Source organism: Oryx dammah, unplaced genomic scaffold (assembly GCF_014754425.2).
Source record: "Oryx dammah isolate SB20612 unplaced genomic scaffold, SCBI_Odam_1.1 HiC_scaffold_28, whole genome shotgun sequence".
In the NCBI taxonomy this organism is placed as follows: Eukaryota; Metazoa; Chordata; class Mammalia; order Artiodactyla; family Bovidae; genus Oryx; species Oryx dammah.
The window spans coordinates 100505470-100525440 of NW_024070212.1; the positions used below are offsets into that span (position 1 = coordinate 100505470).

At 48.2% G+C, this 19971-nt stretch overlaps 1 protein-coding gene and 1 non-coding gene across 2 annotated transcripts; one reads left to right on the forward strand and one right to left on the reverse strand.

Annotated features, from left to right (window-relative positions):
* Positions 1-722: 722 nt before the first annotated feature.
* MPL (MPL proto-oncogene, thrombopoietin receptor) lies at positions 723-15538 on the reverse strand. Its single transcript, XM_040231440.1, has 12 exons — positions 15460-15538; positions 15162-15294; positions 14655-14833; positions 13842-14140; positions 13047-13209; positions 12546-12672; positions 7842-8020; positions 7537-7679; positions 4731-4890; positions 4441-4537; positions 2315-2402; positions 723-2109 (listed from the first exon to the last, which is right to left on the reverse strand). The coding sequence occupies exons 1-12, from the start codon at positions 15536-15538 to the stop codon at positions 1822-1824; spliced, it is 1935 nt and encodes a 644-aa protein (XP_040087374.1). The 3' UTR covers positions 723-1821.
* On the forward strand, positions 8907-9009 carry LOC120857191. Its single transcript, XR_005719647.1, has one exon. It is a non-coding gene; the product is annotated as a U6 spliceosomal RNA (small nuclear RNA).
* Positions 15539-19971: the final 4433 nt, after the last annotated feature.

Sequence of the window (19971 nt, forward strand, 5' to 3'; positions counted from 1 at the left end):
GTCTAGGAACACCAGGAAAGCCCCAGAAGCTAGGCGGGAGGAATGGAACAGATTCTTCCTTACAGCTCTCAGAGGCAACCAACTCTGCTAAAACCTTGAGTTTCTAACCTGCAAAACTATGAGACAATAAATGTCTGTTGTTTGTGGTATTTTGTTAGGGCAGTGCTTGCAAACTAATACAGAGGGGGTCAAGGGGTGGTGTTGGAGGGAGGGGGAGAACAGGCAGGAGCTGTGTGTTCCCCTGCCTCCATTACTGTTACATCCCCACAGGCTGGCTGCAGCTCTCTGCCACAGCTCCTGCCAGGCAGCCTTCTCTGTAACCACTCTCTCCCGTGACCCCTTGATACACAGGGTGAGGAGGGGTGGGCCCCACCTCCCAGTTGTTGTTAGCCCCAGGACACTGCACTCCTCCTTGATGTTTTTCCTGAATCCTGCCCCATCTTTGTAAATACTCCCTATATTAAACTCTCATCCAGATACCCAGGTTGAGTGTGTGTGTGTCATCTATTTCTGCCAAGACTCTGACTGATACAGTGGGTATGTTTGGAGTCAGCAAAAAATACCATTTGTTTGAGAATTTGAATGGGTCAGGGAATCCATAATCAGAATGGCCTAAGCATATTTACCACTGCATATGAATGGCATAGAGGATGAGAGAGGTTGGCATGGGATGAGGTGGCATTGTCCAGAAAGATTTCCTTCATTTAGAAAACATTTATTGGAGGCCTGCTATCATGAATCAAGCACTACTCTAGGTACTAGGGGGTGGAGGAGGGGGAAAGCAAATGAATCACAGCCCTTGCCCCCAAGGAGCTCACAATCTAGTAACGGAAGACAGACATGTAAACAGTTATTTGCATAAAGCATTACAGGTGCTATAGTAAAAGTCTCGGCTGGAGATAAGAGCTTTAGAATCGTCAGCATGTAAGAAAGGCTATGAGAGCAGATGGGTTGGAGACTGTTAAGAATTGACTCTTAAGTGACTGCAATAATTAAGGAGTGGAAGATATGCCAAGATAAGAGATTAGGAAGGAATAATTACTATAGTCTAGTCTAGATATCTCAAACACTATGTCTTAGTCGGCACTGTGTTGGTACTGCTGCTGACATTAATCCGGGATCCTCTTTCACTGTGCTTTATTTAGACTATTTCACTAAATACTCTTTACAACTCTATAGCATTCTGTATTATCCCTATTTTATAGATGAGAAAATTAAGGCTCAAAGACTTTGAGTTATTTCTTCAAGGTCACACAGCTAGCAAGAATAGGAAAGATAGGAATTGAACCTAGCTCTGAGGCCACAAAGTTTATGCTGTCAACTATCAGTATAGTCAGAGAAGCCCAAGCAGAGCCAGGAGAGATGGTGATGCATGCAAGCCACGGAGGAGAGAATTTAAAGGAGAAATAAGTAGTCACCATGACAAATGCCAACAGAGAGATTAAACAGGTTGAGGACTAATAAGATCTGATCGGATCTTGTGATGGGAAAGCTTGAGGTGAGCTTTGCCTGAGTAGTTTCATTAGGAGAGTGGCAGCAGGGGAATAAATTGAAGCAGTCTGAGGAGCAAATGGAGTTGGGAAGTGGAGACTCCTTTTCAAGGACTTTGGCATTAAAGAGCAGAGAGAAAGGAGGTGAAAGTTAGAGGGGCTTAGTCAAGTGAGCCTTGCCTGAGGAGGAAGAGTCCCAGGTTGATGCCAGCAGCATGGTGAAAGATCAGTGCTATGAAGTCCAGCCAGAAGGGTAGACAACAGGGAAGGACGTGAGATCTGAGATGGTGGTTGTTGGGACGGGATGGGTTAGGAAGTTCAGGAGGGAGGACTAGAGAGTTTGGATCTGTCCAGGGTACTGGGAGCGAGGGACCTGCCAGCAGCTGAGTGGTAAGTAGGAATGGTTGGCGATGTGAGTAGTACAGTAGGACCCTGGCTCAGCCATTGGTGGGCACACAGACAGGGGCATGGTCCCCAGGCAAGAAGGCTGCAATCCTCGGTAGTCCAACTGGGCCTGGGAGGGACACAGGGGCAAGGGAGCCTTCTCTGAGGATCTAGGTAGAATTTCAAGGAGGCTGGGTTCCACTTCCTCATAGACATCTGAGACTGCAGCCTTGGGCTGGGAGAGATGTGGGGAAAGGGGTCTGGGTTAGAGCAGGTCCTGTGGGAGCAGGACCTGGACTGTGCAGGAAGGAGGGTTGGGCTGGAGGTAGGGCCCAGGGATGGTATACTTGTGGGGCAAGGGCCTTGGAGAAGTTGTGTGACGGGGCAAGGAGCTCTAAGCAGGGCTGGTGGTGGGTGGTGGGGGGAGGAGGTGCACTCACCGGACTCAGGGCTGCAGTATCCCTAAGGTACTGGCCAAGGACCCGGTGCAGGTCTGGAAGTGAGGGCCACAGGGCATGCCTCAGGCTCCTTGAGGAGAAGGAAGAGGAGGACACTGGGCTGTGGGAGTGAATTAGGAAGGGGGAGAGACCACTGAGGTGTGTGGGGGAGGCAGTGAGGTGGGGGAGTAAGCTTGAAGAGGTGAGAGGAAGGTAGGGGAGCCCTCAGGAGGTAGGGGGAAGTCAGTGGTGTGGAGGCTCAAAAAAGCAGTTTGAGTGTCCTCCCACATTCTTGCCTCAGGGTCTTTGCACTTTCTGTTCTCTCTGCCTGGAACATCGACTCATTTCCTCATTTTACTTAGGTTTCTGCTCAGATGTCATCCCGACAGAGAGGCCCTTCCCTGACTACCCTGTCTAAAATAAAACCACCTCCCTTCCCCATCACTCTTTGTTTCCTGCTCTGCTTTTTATTCTTTATAGTACTTGACTTATTGTATATTTATTAGAATCTTATTTTATATATATATATATAATATAAATCCACGAGAGCAAAGAGTTTGTCTATTTGCTCACTCTCGGATCTACAGGGTATAGAACAGTATCTGACCCATAATAGATTCTCAAGAAATTAGTTTAATGAAGAGAACTTGTGGGGCTTTTATTAAGTTACTGGGGAAGATGGTCTCCCTGTGAAGAATGTGGGTTAAGATATGTCAGGGGAACCTCCAGTTCCTTAGGCTCATATTTCCGCAAGGAAGGACTTTAGCTGAATGACCTTCGGGCCTCTTCTTTGTTTTTTTTTTTTTTTAGTTGAGCCTCTTCTGTGACCACACTTTTATCTCTCCAGGGGAGGAGGAGTGGTATCTGGTAAACTGGGGGAAAGGAACTGGGTACACTTGGGTCAGCAGCGCAGCCTCCCTCTTCTCCCTCAGCCTTTTAGGTGGATCTGGATACAGGCTACATCCCAGTCTGCTCATACATTAGAGAGGATTAAAAGCTCAAAGACATGTTCAAGGAGAGATGTGAGCCCAAAAGAGGGGCATCTAATCCAGCCTAGGGCCATCAAAAGAGGCCACCTGGAGAAGTCACCTTCTGAGCTGAGTCCTCAAGAATAAAGAGATGTTACCGAAGGACTGAGGTGGTATGGAATCTATCTTTTATGTTTATAACTTCCAGTGACATTTATCCTCAGCCTTAGTCTCCCCACATAAACAACTTATTCATTAACAGCATTTATTTAAGGGTGTGCTATTTGGCAGGCACTGTGCTGAAGATTTAAGGATGACCACGTAAGGCACAGGGAAGACATATAAAGAAATGAATGCAGTAAAATGCTTCCTGCTCTTGAAAGAAGTCTGTATTGGGGCACAAAGAGAGTAGCCAATAGGGAAGGGTCAGGAAAGGTTTCCTAGGAGTTGGTGAAGAAAGTTATTTAAAGATAAATGGGTATTAGTCATCCAGGCAGGATATTCCTGGCAGAGGGGACATTATGTTCAAAGGCACAGAGAAGTAAAACCACTGGACTTGTGGAGGGAATCACCGACAGTGTGGCAAGGCTGATGCACAGGGTGGGAGGTGGAAACTCTGGCAGGGGCACAGCCTTGCTTGTTTTCCTAAAGCCTGGACTTTATCCTGGGGAGCTAATAGTGAAACTTAAGGAAGCAGAGTGACAAGTTCACGTGGGCCGTTTTAGAAAGATTATTCTGGTGGCTGTGTGAGGCTAGATTGGAGGGAGAAGAGGCTCCCTTCTGGTGAGTCAGGTAGTTCCTGTAGGGCTAGAGAAAGGGTGCTGTTTTTGAGTGAGGTTTAGGAGGTGGAATGACAGGACCAGACTGGATAATGGGGAGGGAGCGCCCAAGTGGTCTGGCTTGGGTAACAGGTGGACTTGTTACTGATATGAGGAGCCAGAAGGTGGGGCTGTTTGAGGTGTCCCGCATAGTGGACATGTTCGAGTGTAAGGAGGCGGTGGGAGTCCCAGGGAAGACGTGCGGGGAGCGGCAGATGCCACAGGTCTGGATGTGAGATTGTCTGGAGAGCGGGCGTCATAGAGTGACCCGAGGATGCTTCTTTAGGGGCCGCCGGCCTTGCCCGGATCACAGCCCCCCTCTCCCACCTGGCCGGAGCGGTACCTGTAGTGCTCAGGAAATTGCCACCTCAGCAGCAGCAGGCCCAGAAGGGCGCTGACGCCCAGGACCAGGAGCAGAGCAGTCACCAGGAAGATCCAGACTAAGGGACAAAAAGCAGTCAGCCCTCAGGGGGAGGCGCCTGGCCAGAGCCCTGCCCGCAGGTCCACCAGCCCCATCCCACTCGCTGTCCCCGGGCGCCGGGTATGTCTGCGCAACCGCAGCCTGGTGAGGTCGGAGCCCCGCCCCTCCACTCGCGCAGCCGCAGAGAGCTTTTGCCCCTGGCCGGCCCTCACCCGTCTCCGAGGCCGTCTCCACCTTCACTGGGTCGGACCAAGAGCTCCAGGGACCTTGGAAGGTGGGGCCGTGGAGCCTGGCGCGCAGCTGTACGCGGTAGCGGGAGCGCGGGCGCAGCTCCAGGGTCTCTCCCTGGGCCCCAAGAGGTGGCTCCAGCACCTACGCAAAGGGGCAAGCGGTGGTCAGGTCCCCGTGGGACGGCGTTGGGCCCCCGAGAACTCGGCCTCTGTTTGACCCCGATCCTACCGCCTTGAATTCGCGGGGATTCCTCCAAAGCGCCTCACTGGCAGAAAACTGGCATCCCCGGCGGAAACTGGCTGGAGAGAACACTCGGACAGAGAGCCTCGCCCTGCCTGGCGTGATACACCCCTGACACACTGACTCATCTACACACAGAACTACTTATCCTGACACGCATACGTATGATACATCGGCAGAGATCCGGTACACACACACTGACCAGGTTGGGCGATGGAAACCCCGGACACACTCAGATACTCATAGCCGTGTAAATGAAGTTGCTCAGTCGTGTCCAAGTCTTTGCGACCCCATGGACTGTAGCCTACCAGGCTCCTCGGTCCATGGGATTTTCCAGGCAAGAGTACTGGGGTGGGTTGCCATTTCCTTCTCCAGGGGATCTTCCCGACCTAGAGATCGAACCCAGGTCTCCCACAGTTGCAGGCAGATGCTTTAACGCCTGAGCTACCAGGGAGGCCCATAGCCATGTAAACCAGGCCACAAATAACATCCTCTCAGTAGAGGATGCCAGCACTGTGCCAGGCGCTGGGGGTACGAGGAGAGTCCAAGAAGAGGGAACAAACATCGTGTATACCAGCAGGGACACATTATTAACTTGATCAGTAGTAAACATTTATGAATTGCTTGTGACAAGCCAAGCCTTGGAGTAGACATTGGGGAAAAAGAAAAACAAGGTCTCACATGTCTTATGAAGAAGATATCCAAACAAGTAAATAGTTACAAGAAGTAATGAGTGCAGTAATAACAATATAAGTAAGGTACCACAGAGCCCTCAAAAGAGTGTTACGCTGACTGAGTTGCTTGATTGTGGGTTACAGAGTGTTCTGTGTACCAAGAGCATGCAAGGGTGGACTAGAGGGTCAAAGATAAGACTAAAACAGTGGTAGTAGAGATGTAAGGCCTATTAGTACAATAAACTCAACTAAGTTGTTGATGGAGGGAAGGGGCAAGGGAGAAGGAGAGAAGAGTCAAGGATAGTTCCATGCTGAAGTAACTGGGTGAAGTGTTGGTGCCATTGTAACAGACAAGGAACAGGAGAACTAAGTCTCAGGAAGAAATGCTGTATTTTTCTATTTTATTAAGTTCAACAATAGCCGGAACTTATGAATAGTAATGTCAGAATTGTAGTTACCTCGGAGGGTGTGTATGTGTGACCAGAGGGCATAAGACACTTCTGGGGTACCAGAAACAACCTTTATCTTTATCTGGGTAATGGTTACATGGATGTATACACATGTACAAATTAACCAATATTATATTTAAGATTTATATTACTTTATGTAATGTATACCTCAATAAAAAAGTAAAAAAGTCTGGGGAAGAAAATGAGTTCAGTTTTGGATATACTGAGTCTGAAATGTCCTAGGGGGCTTTTAAGTATAACTGTCTCGTAAGACGGAGAAGGCAATGGTACCCCACTCCAGTACTCTTGCCTGGAAAATCCCATGGATGGAGGAGCCTGGTAGGCTGCAGTCCATGGGGTCGCTAAGAGTCAGACACGACTGAGCGACTTCACTTTCACTTTTCACTTTCATGCACTGGAGAAGGGAATGGCAACCCACTCCAGTGTTCTTGCCTGGAGAATCCCAGGGATGGGGGAGCCTGGTGGGCTGCCGTCTATGGGGTCGCACAGAGTCGGACATGACTGAAGCGACTTAGCAGCAGCAGCAGCAGCAGTCTGGTAAGAAGTCATATATACACGTGGTAAATGAGAATAAAAGAGAAAGAAACTAATATTTAATGTCTATTGAGTGCCTTCTATCTACCAGACAGTATGCTAAATATCTATATATTTAATTTTTACTATAACTCTGGAAAGTACGTAGCTTTATCCCCATTTCACCAGTGAGGAAACTGAAACTCTTCAGAAGTTTAGGTAATTCACCTATGGTATAGAAGTTATTTTCCACATAGGTGTTGGAATAAGTTTGGGAAGGTTAATGTATAGTCATTGAAAACGTGGAATCTAAGCACGCACCTAGGGAGGACATCTAGATGTCGGTAAAGAATCTGCCTTCAATGCAGGAGACCTGGGTTCTATTCCTGGGTCAGGAAGATCCGCTGGAGAAGGGAACGGCTACCCACTCCAGTATTATTGCCTGGAGAACTCCGTGGACAGAAGAGCCTGTCGGGCTACCGTGCTTGGGGTTGCAAAGAGTTGGATACGACTGAGCGACTAACACTTTCAGAGAAGAAAAGAGTCTAGGATGGGACTGCAGGAAGCATAACCTATTAAGGAAGTGTGGAAAGGAAGAGCCTGGGAAAGAGTGAGGAGGTTCAGTCAGAGAAGTGGTAGAGAATCAGGAGAGAATGATCTCCCAAAAGCAAAGGGAAGAGAACATTGTAAATAGGCACAGTCAGCAGTGTCACATGTCAAAGAGAGATTAAGATACCAGTTGAATCAGATAGAACAGAGATAAACAAGCCCAGACACAGATACACATGAGTATATAGTGATATCTTGGTTATCACTCCTGGTAACAGACATCCTGAAACTCAGAAATACCCCAAGTGCGAGGTCTGGGGTCATCTGTCCCTTGACTGTACCTTCCAGTCCTGATGGCCTTCTCCTGTGTATCGGAGCTGGTAGCAGGTTTCTTGGGCTGCCCAGGCTGATGGATGCTGCCATTCCAGTTCCAGCTGCCCGCTGGAGACCTCCCTCCAGAGCAAGTTTGGAGTGGGGATGAGCACTACAGGGATGTCACCAGGGACTGGCCTAAGCCCTTCTGTGCATGGGACATCATGTCACCAGGGCCATGGGTCAGAAGTATCAGAGTAGGTGATCCTGGGCATGGGGTCAGACAAGGTAGGGGTGGGAACTGTGTGGGAGGAGAAGGGAAGAAAGTCCTTACCAGCCTGGTGGATCCAGAAAGGGGAGCCCAGGTAGCTGTGAACAGCACCCTGGGCTGTGGTCACCTCCACAAGGATGTGAATAGCACTGTCATTTTGTGACTTGAAGTGACAGCGGGAGAACTGGGAGGTCTGTGATCCTGAGTTTTTCTCCTCTTCACACTTCTCCCAGACAGGGTCCCTACAAATCAGGCAAATAGAGTCATCTGATTCAATGCCTGCCTCAGAGACTAATCCAGTCTCACAGGGAATTTGATTATAATCTAATTTGTTCCTTGGACAGGCCTCCAGGGCTTTCTCATGCTATGTATTTTTTTCTGAGGTTTGCTTTGGGGTTCAGCCTCTTCTTCTTAATAAAGAGGTAGGGACTTCCCTGCTGGCCCAGTGAAGAATCTGCTTTCCAATGCAGGGGATGGGGGCGTCGATCCCTGGATGGGGAACTAAGATCCCACATGCCACCGGGCAACTAAGCCTGTGAAGAGCAACTAGAGAAAAATCCCAAGTGCTACAACAGAGACCCAGTGCAGCCAAAAAAAAAAAAAGAGCAAGAGCTAGGTGAGATAGGGAAATTAAATGGCCTATAGAGTTCAGGTCTTGGCTTATTGGCATAAAACTCCAGGCAAATTACTTAATTTTCATCTCTGCCTCAGTTTCCTCATTTGTGAAATGAGCCAGTAATACCTACTATGAATGAGATTGTTTCAAAGAGTAGAGCAAAACATATTTATGTTCTTAATCTGTTCTCATTAGGCAGCCTTCTTAGTCACCTCTAAATGTTATTTTACTAACAGATTATTGCGACAGTCTCCTAACTAGCTTTTCTGCCTCTGTTTCTGTCACTCCCTTCAATTTGTTCTCCACACAGCAATCAGAATTTAGGCCCAAAATGTTGATCTGATAATGTCCAGAATATATGTCAAAGCTATCCCTTTATTTTGACCTTTATTCTTGCCACATTAGATGAAACCATTATTGTTGCCTGGATTAAGGCATATTTCTAAATGGTGATCCTGCTTCCACTCTTACTTCTTTTTAATTGCACAGAGAAACATCTTTTAAAAATGTAAACGCTTCAGCAGCACATATGCTAAAATGGGAATGATACAGAGAAGATTGGCATGGCTTCTGGGCAAGGATGACATGCAAATTCATGAAGCATTTCATGTTTTTTAAAACGAATTTATAGTTGCTAGGGGCAAGGGATTGTTAGGAAATTTGGGATGGTCATGTGTACACTGCTATATTTAAAATGGATAACCAACAAGGAACTGTAGTATAGCACATGGAACTCTGCTCAGTGTTATGGGGCAGCCTGGATGGGAGCAGGGTTTGGGGGAGAATGGATACTTGGATATACGTACGGCTGTGTCCCTTTGCTGTTCGCCTGAAACTATCACAGCACTGCTAATTGGCTGTACCTCAATACAAAATAAAAAGTTTAAAGTGAAAAAAATGTAAATCATATGGGGTCACATTGTTGTTTAGTCGCTGTGGTGTCCGACTCTTTTCTGACCCCATGGACTGCAGCCCGCCCGGCTCCTCTGTCCAAAGGGTTTTCCAGGCAAGAATACTGGAGTGGGTTGCCATTTCCTTCTCCAGGATATCTTCTTGATCCAGGGATTAAATCCACATCTCCTGCATTGCAGCTGGATTCTTCAGAACCTACTGAGCCACCTGGGAAGCTCATATCATATCACTCTTGCTTAAATCTTTCCATGCCTCCCCATCCCAAATAAAACCCAAACTCCACCCCAGAGCCTATAGGACTTCATATGGTTGAGTTCCTCCCTGCCTTGCCATTCTCATCTCCTACAAGTCTCACGCAAAGTGATGACCCTTCATCCACGTGGGCCTTCTCTCTGTGCTGCAGACATACCAGATCTACTGTCTTTGCAGCTCCCGTGCCCTGGATTGCCCTGCCTCTAGATCTCACGTGACTCATTTCTTCTCGCCACTTGGGTCTCAGCTCATCTGTCACCTCCTTGACAAGGCTTTCTCCACCCACTCATGAAATTAGCACCCATCCCCACCCTTCCACTTAGTCTTTATCATTTAACCTTGCTCCTTTCTTTCTTGTTGGTCTCCCCCCATTCCCCTCCCCCACTAAAATGTAAGCCCTACAATGCTGGAAGCTTCTCTGTTTTGTCACTCTATCCCTGGGGCCTGGTACATAGTTACCTTCAAGAGTTGTTTCCTGAACAAATAAATCCTGTCTCCTTCCTGGTTATAACCCCTAAATAGCTAGCTATTACTAAAATCATTTACCATTTTATGTATTTTTATTTTTACTAGGTTATTCAACATATAATTTATACTATGTGCTAGGTACTATGGTAGACCCTATGAATACACAGAGGAAAAATTTTCAAGGAGCTGTCATTTCACGGGGAAAGGGAGAAAAACAAACAGCTGGTATTTTTCTGTGATGTGCACAGGCTGGCTGGGGAGTAGCAAGGAAGATCATCTAACCCAAATAGGGAGGGTCAGAAAATAGTTCTTGTATAAGGCAGTGCTTAGAATGAGTCTTCAACTATAAATAGGACAAACAAAGGGTACAAACAGGCATCCCAGGCACATGCTTGCGCACAGATAAGAGATATGGTACTTTGGGAAACTCTAAGTGGTGCAGAAAGTTTTTAGCACAGAGGGCTTGATGGAGAGTGGTAAGTGTGGGCAGATCAAGGTCACAGGTGGCCTTATTGCCTTTCTAAGGAGCTTGAACTTAATCTTGCAGCAATGATGGAGACATTCAGGGATTTTAAGCAGAGAATTGTCATCACTAGCTTTGTACTTTAGGAAAGTCTCTAACTGCAGTTTGTGAGAAAGGATCTGTGAGGGTGGACTAGAAGCTGAGAAATTTATTAGGACAATGTCATGGAATTTTACATGCAAAGGGATGAGGATCTGAAAGCAGGATTGTGGCAGTGGGGGTAGAGAGAAACAGATGGATTCAAAAGGGGTACTGAAAAGGTAAAAATGACCAGTGTTTCTGATTGGATGTCGAGGGTGTAGAAAATGCAGAAGTTCAGGGTGGAAAAGTGAGTTGATGGCAAGATGGACAAGAAGAGAAGGAGCAGGTTTTGACAGAGAGTATGTGAAATCAGTTTTGCCACCCTTTCATTCATGGCCCTCTTCATAGTATGGAAATCTATACAGCTATTAGAAAGAATGAGTTACATCGTTACAGATGTCCAAGACATATTTTTAAGTAAAAAAGTAAGTTAAAAAGAAGTTAAAATGAATCATACATACAATGTGATCCAATTTATATTGAAAATTAAATATTATGTTTAGGTATATGTAAATGCACAGAAAACTGGAAGAATACACTAAAACTGTTAATTTTTTTTTCATCATTCCATAATTTTTTCTTTTTACTGAGCCCTTACTCTGTTATAGGCCCCATGGTAACTGAGAATACATTGGTGAGTAAAAGCAGACACTGATTTTGCCCTCAGGGATCATGTTTAGTTAAGATCAGCCTTTCTCAACAGAGCTCTGAGAGAGAATTTTGTTATCAATCAAATAACCATGTAAGGTATAAATGTAAAATTATAACTATGTTAAGTATTTAAGGAGAGGTGCGTGGTACAACAAGGATATATAATAGTGCCACTGGACCTAAGAAGGAAAGTCAGGGGAGGTGACATCTGAGTTGAGATCTGAAGGATAAGTGGAGGTTAAGTAAAGATAAACAAGCTGGGTAAACAGCATGTGCAAAGGCAGGAGGGATTGTGGCAGGTAAGAGGGAATGAAAGTAGGCCAGTATTGGGGCAGAGCGCACAGAAGGCAGCATAGAATAAGATAAAGTTGAAGGCACAGATATAGGCTGAGTCTTTTGGAACTTTATACAGTCACAGTAGAATTCTTTTCTTTGTCCTAAGATCAGTGAAAGCTATGGATCTTGGAAGAGTTTTAAGCAGAGAATGTTGCATTTATTTTTCTGCTTTTAAAAACTCACTTCAGCTCCTGTGTGGAGAATGTTTTGGAGGATCCAAGAAGTGATCAGTTAGTAAGTCTTCTCAGTAACCTAACTCAGAGATGAAGATGGCTTGTACTAGGGTGATAGCTATGATGAACAAACATGGACAGATCCTAGAGATGTTTAATAGGTAAAATCAACAAGACTTGGCTATATATTAGATATGAAGGAGGTGACATATCAATGAGGTGTTTGTGGAAATGCTTGAAGACCAGGTGAAGTTTTGATTGGATCCAATAGATAGTGAAAAGTTGCAGTACATATTTGGAGAAGGAAATGGCAACCCACTCCAGGCAACCTGGAGAATCCCAGAGACAGGGGAGCCTGGTGGGCTGCCATCTATGGAGTTGCACAGAGTCGGACACGACTGAAGTGACTTAGCAGCAGCAGCACATAGTTGAGTAGGAGAAGGCCATGCAAAGTTTAAGAAAGGTCAGTTTGTCAACAGCATGCAGGGGCAGGTAAATTGGAAGTGATAGAGAATGAAGGTTGTTGTAATGGTCTAGGTGATTTGATTACACTGAATTAAACCAACGCATTCCCAGGGAGTATGAAGAGAGGTTGAAAGGATACAATACCCATTGGCAGATGAGAGCATGGAGGGCCTTTGGTTTGGGGAATAAGGAAGGGGACTGAAGTGGATCAAGAACAATCTCTCCCTTCTTTTTGCAGAGTTGTGCTGCTCTCCTATGACATCAAACTCAATCAGCGGTTCACTTCTCACCTGTCTTTGGGGCAGCACCATGCCCTGCTGTGGTAGAAGAAGCCTTGGGAGCTGGCATGGTCCTGTTGTTGCCACTGACAGGTAACATTCGTCAGGTCCAAGGTAAAGCATTGTAGTCCAATTTCCCCTGGGATCGGAGAAGGAGAGATCCCCTGGAGGAGGGTATGGCAACCCACTCCAGTATTCTTGCTGGAGAATCCCATGGACAGAGGCGCCGGGTGGGCTACAGTCCATAGGATCACAAAGACTGAGCATGGATGTGGAGAAAGAAGCCCTATCAGAGCCCACGTGCTCCTACTCCATAGGGTATCCAGATCATCTTTGCACACATAACTTGAACATTTGCTCCTATCCTTTCTTCTCTCCCTGAATATAGTTCATCCTGTGCAGTAGCAAGTTTGAGATCATCAGGAAGGACCATAGTTCTCTGAGCTTCTATATCTAGCCCAGGTATCTCTAGAGATCTTTTCTATCTCCTCCTCCACTCCTCTGTTGACTCACCTGCATCGCCAGGCAGGTCCACAGTCACAGGGAGGGACCAAGATCCCCAGGAACCACGGAGAGAGACCCCGTCAGGTTGGCTGCGTAGCTGGAGCCAGTAGGAGTTACCAGGCTGGAGTCCTGAGATGAGGCAGCTGCCACCCTTCGTTGTCAGAGATGGAGCCTTGGGAGAAGAATCCCAGCCTCACAATCTAGGTCTGCCTCTCAGCCAAGAGAGCCTCCATCTCTTATATTTGAAGCCCCACAACATGCCTGTGGAGAGACACTCAGTTCTTCACTGGATAAATATGTGCACAGACCGGGGGCCAGGTTGGTGGGTTTCAGGTGGAGTTCAGGGTTTTTTAGGTTTCCCTGGTGGCTCAGACAGTAAAGAATCTGCCTGCAAGGTGGGAGACTCAAGTTTGATCCCTGGGTCGGGGAAGATCCTCTGGAGAAGGAAATGGCAATCCACTCCAGTATTCTTGCCTGGAGGATTCCACAGACAGTGGAGCCTGGTGGGCTATAGCCCACAGGGTTGCAAAGAGTCAGATACGACTGAGTGACTGATACTTTCACTTTCAGGGTTTTTTTGGGAAACCCCCACTAACTTGGGGCCGTGGAGTGCTCAGTTGTGTTGGTCTGAATGATCTAAAGTGGGAGATTCCTAAATAAACATGGCTTCTGAGAACTAATCAGAGCCTATGCTAACTCTCCAAGGACCAACCCAGTCTGGAATCCCCAAAGCATGGCCTGTCCTTTCTTGGGGCAAAATTGAGGGTAAGAGATAGGAGGTGGAGCAGAAGAAGGCCAGGGTACTTCTCTAGGTGGGGAGGTCTGCTCTGGTCCGGTCTGTTGAGGCATCATGGGCTGTGCACATGGAGACTGGTCCAGGGCTGCGGCTAGGTTTGGTCTCCGCTGAGCGGGGCAGCAGGTTTCTGCAGACAGCAGCTGTGTGACTGTGGGGCCAGTGGGGTTCTTGGGGTCCTTGGGGCCATAGCGGAGTTCATGCCTCAGAAATTCATTGATTTCGGGGGCTGGGGCCTCCCAGCTGATCTGAAGTTCCCCTGGCTGGCTCCCACCCATGGCCTTGATGAGACTGGGGGGAGTTGGCAGGCCTAAGGGCGAGACAGGGCACATCAGAACTCTTTGGGTGCTGCAGCCTACAGCTCAGCCTGTGGACTGTGGAGAGGGGTGCTGAAGGCTGGCGTGAGGGCAGCCCCTGGGGCAGGGGCAGGCAGGCTCCTTATCCTGTTCTGTCCTCGGATGGGTAGTGGCCTCACCACCGATGGGTAGGCTCAGTGCTCCTCAAGAGAGGGACCCCTCCTCATCTGTGCGAGCTTGTCATGATGCCCAGTGCCTAGCACAGGGTAGGTATTCGGTTACTGATGAATGAGTGAGTCAATGAATAGGTTAATGATGGGAAGGTCGGGGTGTCTCTGATGTGAAACGAAGTCTAGCTCTGGACGCTGAGGCTAAGAGGAATGAGAAAGGGGTCTCGAGGTGCCTCTGGGAGTCTGGTAGTCGGGGGGCACTCACGTCATCTTGAAAGAGCACAGCTCGGTCTGATTCTAAGAGCTGGCCCAAGGGTGGCAAACAGAGGGGCCAGGTTGACAGGAGGATGCTGCTTACCCACGGCATCCACAGAGAGCACCCGCTGGGTCAGATTCTGGTTCAGAAACACGTTCTTCACCCAGAGGTGCAGTTGAGAGAAGAGGCGAACTTCAGCCTGGGCTGGAAACTGGCACACGTATCGGGTTCTAAAGGGCATCACATGCTGGGAACTCAGGGGGCAGGTGCGGGGCTGCTCCCTGTGGGCACAGGAGAAGTCTGGGCTACCTACACGCTCACCTGTCCAGCCCTGAGGACCCAGGTCTGGGCCCAAGCCTGACTTCTGTTTCCATTACTGCCATTTCTCTTCTCGGTGCCTGGGATGGGTGGGATTAGGGGGTATGTAGGGGCTGGCGCTGGCTGTATCCAAAGCACCTCTGTTCATTAAGTGGCTACTTCATCTCGGGCTAGTCCTCTGACAGGGCCAAAGGCAAGGAAGCTGCTGGAACAGGGCTCAGCTGCGGTATGCACAGAACAGAGACAGGGGAGTGGCATACACACGCTATACATATATAATACAACACATACCCCGGATAGGCATACAGCAGCTGATACATTTCACTGGGCGCTCCCTCTTCCTCATCCCAGAAGCAAGTGAGGTCCTCAAAGGTTCGGGAGAAACAGTTCAGGGACTCTGAGTCCGAGGCCAGCAAGGAGGCATCTGAGGAACAGCTGGTGAGTTGGGCTCCCGGTCCTCCCCAGCATGTTTGTGGGCAAGAGTAGGGGACCAGTGAGGGCCTCCCACTTCACACTTCCCTCCCCCCGCCGCCCGCCCAGAGCTCCATCTTCCTGGGTATGGGTGTTTGCTACCCTCCACACACCTCACCTTGGCTGGTGACTTGTGCCAGGTATTGGGGGACCGGGAGGAGGTAGGAGATGACCGCCAAGAGGGCCCAGGAGGGCATCTTCTCCTGCACTGTGTGCCTGCCTCAGCCCATCCGCCCTTCAGGAAGCTGGGCCCCAGTCCCCTCCCGGGCCAGCCCCTCAGGTTCCTGTCAGATACAGCCCCACGTCCTGTCCCTGTCCCTGCCCCTGCCCCTGTGGGGCCCATCCGGACCACACTGGGGCTGGGGGCCAGGGGAGGGGGCGTGGGAGTGGGCAGGAGGGAAGGAGGAATTTGAAAGGGAGGATACAAGCCTTTCATTAAGAGAGAGATGGGGGGTTGCGTTTTTTTTTTTTTTTTTTTTTTGACCACGTACCAGAAGCAGGGTAAGCCTCTGTGTTGGTCCACGTTCACTGCTGGAGAAGGCGTATTGTGAGCAACACTTACTGAGGGCTGTTCACTGCTGCCATGTGTGAGGTACTTTTTATCCCCTGACTCAGCCAATCCTCGTAATAGTCTTATTATTTCCATCATAGTGATGGGGAAACTGGAGATGCAGACAAATTGAAGATTTGCCTAAGATGACGCACCTCCTAAGAGGTAAAACTCAGGACATCAAGCTTAGAACCTAAGTGTTTAACAACCATGCCAGTGCCTCTGGAACCTGAAATCCACCAAGAAATGACTGTCTGCCTTGCAGTGGTGACAAGATGGTGGCTATTTCCACTTTAATAGGTTCTGTCACTTTGTGCACAAATAAACACGTTCTCCTTGGAACTGGACAGCCCCCTCCACTGTGGGGAGCCTCCACAGCTACCTTTCATCCTTTTGCTACTCAGAGTGTGGTCCATGGACCATCAGCAAAAGCACTACCTGGCAGTTTATTAAAATGCAGACTCTTGGGCCCCGCCCCAGACCTTCTAAAGCAGAATCTGCACTGGCCCCAAATCCCCAGATGATGTGAATACATATTAAAGTTTGAGAAGCTCTGGGCTTCAGTGCTCTTATCTGGTTGGCTCAGAATCAAGGGATGATTGGTCTCAGCTCTCCAGCTCTGGCTCATCTTCACATTAGTGGTGGAAGAGTTGGTGCAATCCCTTCTCTGAAGCCCAAGTCCCCTCCTGCGACTGTTGTAGCTGTGGTGGCTTTTGCGCCGACTCTCAGGAGCTTTGACTCTGGCAGGGCGTGGGGCCAGTGCAGGCCATGGTAACTTCCCACATTTAGCCCCGCCGACCTCACCTGGGGCTCCCCTCACTGGCTTTACAGACTGAGTATCCTTCTTTCTTCCTCCTGAGTTAATGATATTAACAGAGCGCTGTAGGGAGGGGTAGGAGGATTGTAGGATGTGAAACCTTCAGCCTCGTCTGTGAGGTCTTAGCTTCTCTTGCATCACTTCTCTGCAAGAAGTCCCTGAGGCCAGATTTGCCCTGATTCCTGTCCACCTCTCAGGTTCCATGGGACCAGCTTCCTCTGCCCAATGGAGATGACATCGGATGTCTCTCCCAGCCCCCAAGCAAGAGGCACCAGATTTGTTGGGTCAAGTGAGAGGGGAAATAACTCTAATGTTCATGGAGTCCCATGGCTTTGATGCTGTGGATGTGTTGATGATTTCAAAATTAATGTCTCTAGCTGTGACTCCCCCTCCTGGGCTCCAGATTTGGATCACCAAGTGCCTACTTCAAATCTCTACTTCCATGTCTAATGGGCATCTTATACTTATGATGGCCAAAATAAAACTCTTGAGTCTGGCTTCCTCCCTACACCTTTTGTGTTTCCTCTAGTCTTACCTACTCAGTAAGTGGTGTCACCATCTACTCAGTTGATTAAGCACCAAATCTCAGTACTCCTTGATTCCTATCTTCCTCTTACCCTACATTCAAATCATTAGCAACTCTTGCCAGAAAGTCTTTCAAAATGTACCCTGCACCTGAGTGCTTTTTACCGCTTGCACTCCTACCATCCTAGCCCCTGTTTGAGTCACTGATAAGCTTCCTAACTGCCTCCATTCTTAATCCCTCCTGCAAATCTTCCATAGAATGGAGTGAGATGTTCAAAATGCAAATCACATTTCTTCGCTCCCTTGCTTAAAACCCCTGATGTTTCCTATTGCACTTAGAATACCTCTTAAAGACAAGGTCCTGTCTGATCTGACCTCGGCCTACTTAGGTCCTATCTCCTACCACTGTCCCCTTCTCTCTGTATCAGTCACAGTAACCTCATTGTGTCTCTCATTTTAATTCTCATCATGCTCCACTTTTCTGCAACGCTTGGTACTCCCTTCCTTGGGTTCTGCAATATGTCACATTCACCTGATTTCTTCCCACTCCTGTCATGTTCCCTACCAGTTTCTTTCTTTCTTTGCTCCTCTTAAATGTTACTGTTCTAAAGATCTCCTTGCTTCCCCCTTTTTGTTACTAGTTTCTGAGTAGCCTCATGGCTTCAATTCCATTTATAAAATCTACCAGTAACTCCCCAAATCTTAACACTCTTGAACCTCAAGTTTTCAGTTACTTACTAGACATCTTGAGTTGTTGTCCCATGGATGCTTCAAGCTCACGGGCTCCCAAACAGAACTATTCCTACCTCCCTCCTATCTTTTCCCTTCCTAGGTTTGCATCTCCCCATAGGCAACCTGGGTATGTAAGCTTGGAACCTGAAATGTTTAAATTTTCATTCTGCCTCCACTCCTGCATGCAAGTCTTACCAAGTCCTGTGAATTCTACAGAGTTAGGGGTGCAGAGCCCACAAGACAAGGGGCTTCTTTATGACCATTGCAGAGTTGAGTTGGGGCCTGTTTGCTCCTGCATGGAAGGAGGTCCGATTATCTGTCCCTTTCATTTTCCTGTTTTTTTCTACTTCCACACAGCTGGAGGGAGATGCCTTCCTGGGCCCTTTGCTTTTGTAGAATATCAAACAAGGACTGGGATAACCCTCAGGGAAGGTTCCTTTAGGTTTGCTACTCTCTGGTCAGAGCCCAGGGGGTCCAGCCCAGGTCAGCAGGCCTAGACTTTGCTGTTGGTATATCAAGCCAAAGCCCTGGCCTACAAAAGTCTGTATTTATTCTCTGTGCAGCCGTTGCTGAGGGAACTCAAAGGGTTGCTGTGTGAGGGCTGGCTCAGGCAGGTATGTGCTGTTGATCTGCTCTTTGGTGGGTGGTGGTGGAGGGGAGTGGGGGGCATGGAAGTCCTGTTGTGTAGCATTTGCTGACCTTTGCGGTGTAAGTGGGCTTCCCAGGTGGAGCTAGTGGTAAAAAACCCGCCTGCCAATGCAGGAGACGTAAGAGATTTCGGTTTAACCCCTGGGTTAGGAAGATCCCCTGGAGGGCCTAGCAGTGGATCTACAGCAATCCGCTCCAGTATTCTTGCCTGAAGAATCCCACGGGCAGAGGAGCCTGGTGGGCTGTGGTCCAGTGGGTCACAAAGAGCTGGAGGAGACTGAAGCGACTCAGCACGCATGCACATGGGATAAATACTCCAGGGATTTCCCTGGCAGTCCAGTGGTTACTTCTAATGCAGAGAGTGCAAGTTCGATCCCTGGTCGGGGAAATAAGGTCCCATGTGCCACGTGGTTAAAAAACAAACAAACAAACAAAAACCCAAGACCTGCAAAACAGCCAGTTTCAATCTACTCATGTGATGTGCTCCTGCCCTGTCCCTCCCAGATTTCCCAACATTGTCGTTTTAATCCAGTCAGAAAGCCTGGGAGAGGCAGCTTTGGGCCCTTGGTTTCTCCATCTCCCTGCCTCTTTCCCAGCTTTGCCAAGCTTCTCTCTAGAATCCTTGTTGTGCTGGCACCTGGGGCAGCGTGTCGGGGCACTGTGTTTCCCCATATCCTCTTCAATATTATGTTTGCCATTGCCATTGTTAACAAATGGTATCTCCTTACTCAGAACTTCTTCTGAAGCTCAAATCTGCTTTTATTCTTTCCTTGCTTAAAACCCTTTCATGATCCTGTGGACCAAGGCTCACCTCTTGATGCTGGAGCAGAAGCCCTTTGCTTCTCTTCATCCCATTCCTGACTCTCTCCCTCATGATGCCCGCCTTGCTCTTTCCCAAATGCGATCCCTTTTCCTGCCACAAGCCCTTGCTTCCCTGAGCACAAAACCCTCCAGAACCTCTCAACCTATTGGAACGGTCCTTGTGACTCAAGATTTGTCCTGAGTCATTACTTTTTGGGACTCTTCTCTCCCAACTAAATGTAATGGGCAGTGGGGGGGCGGGGAGCTCAGGGGAGTCTAACTGTAAAAGAAAAACCCATTGTCACATTCCTTTCAGAGGCCTGGTAACTCTTCTGTGATCAAAAACAACTGTGTGAGCCTTTGGGCCTGGGAAGGATTTAGAGAGAGAATTTGCCAAACACGAAATTCGTGAGAATTTTGAAGTGTATAGTGGTAACTCCAGAGAAGAAGAAGGAGGGCTAATAAATGGAAGATAGCAGCCCGAGGAAAAGACGTCTTCACCAGGGAGAAATTTCAGTAGAACGGCCGTTGGAGGAAAATTTTAGAACAATGATGCC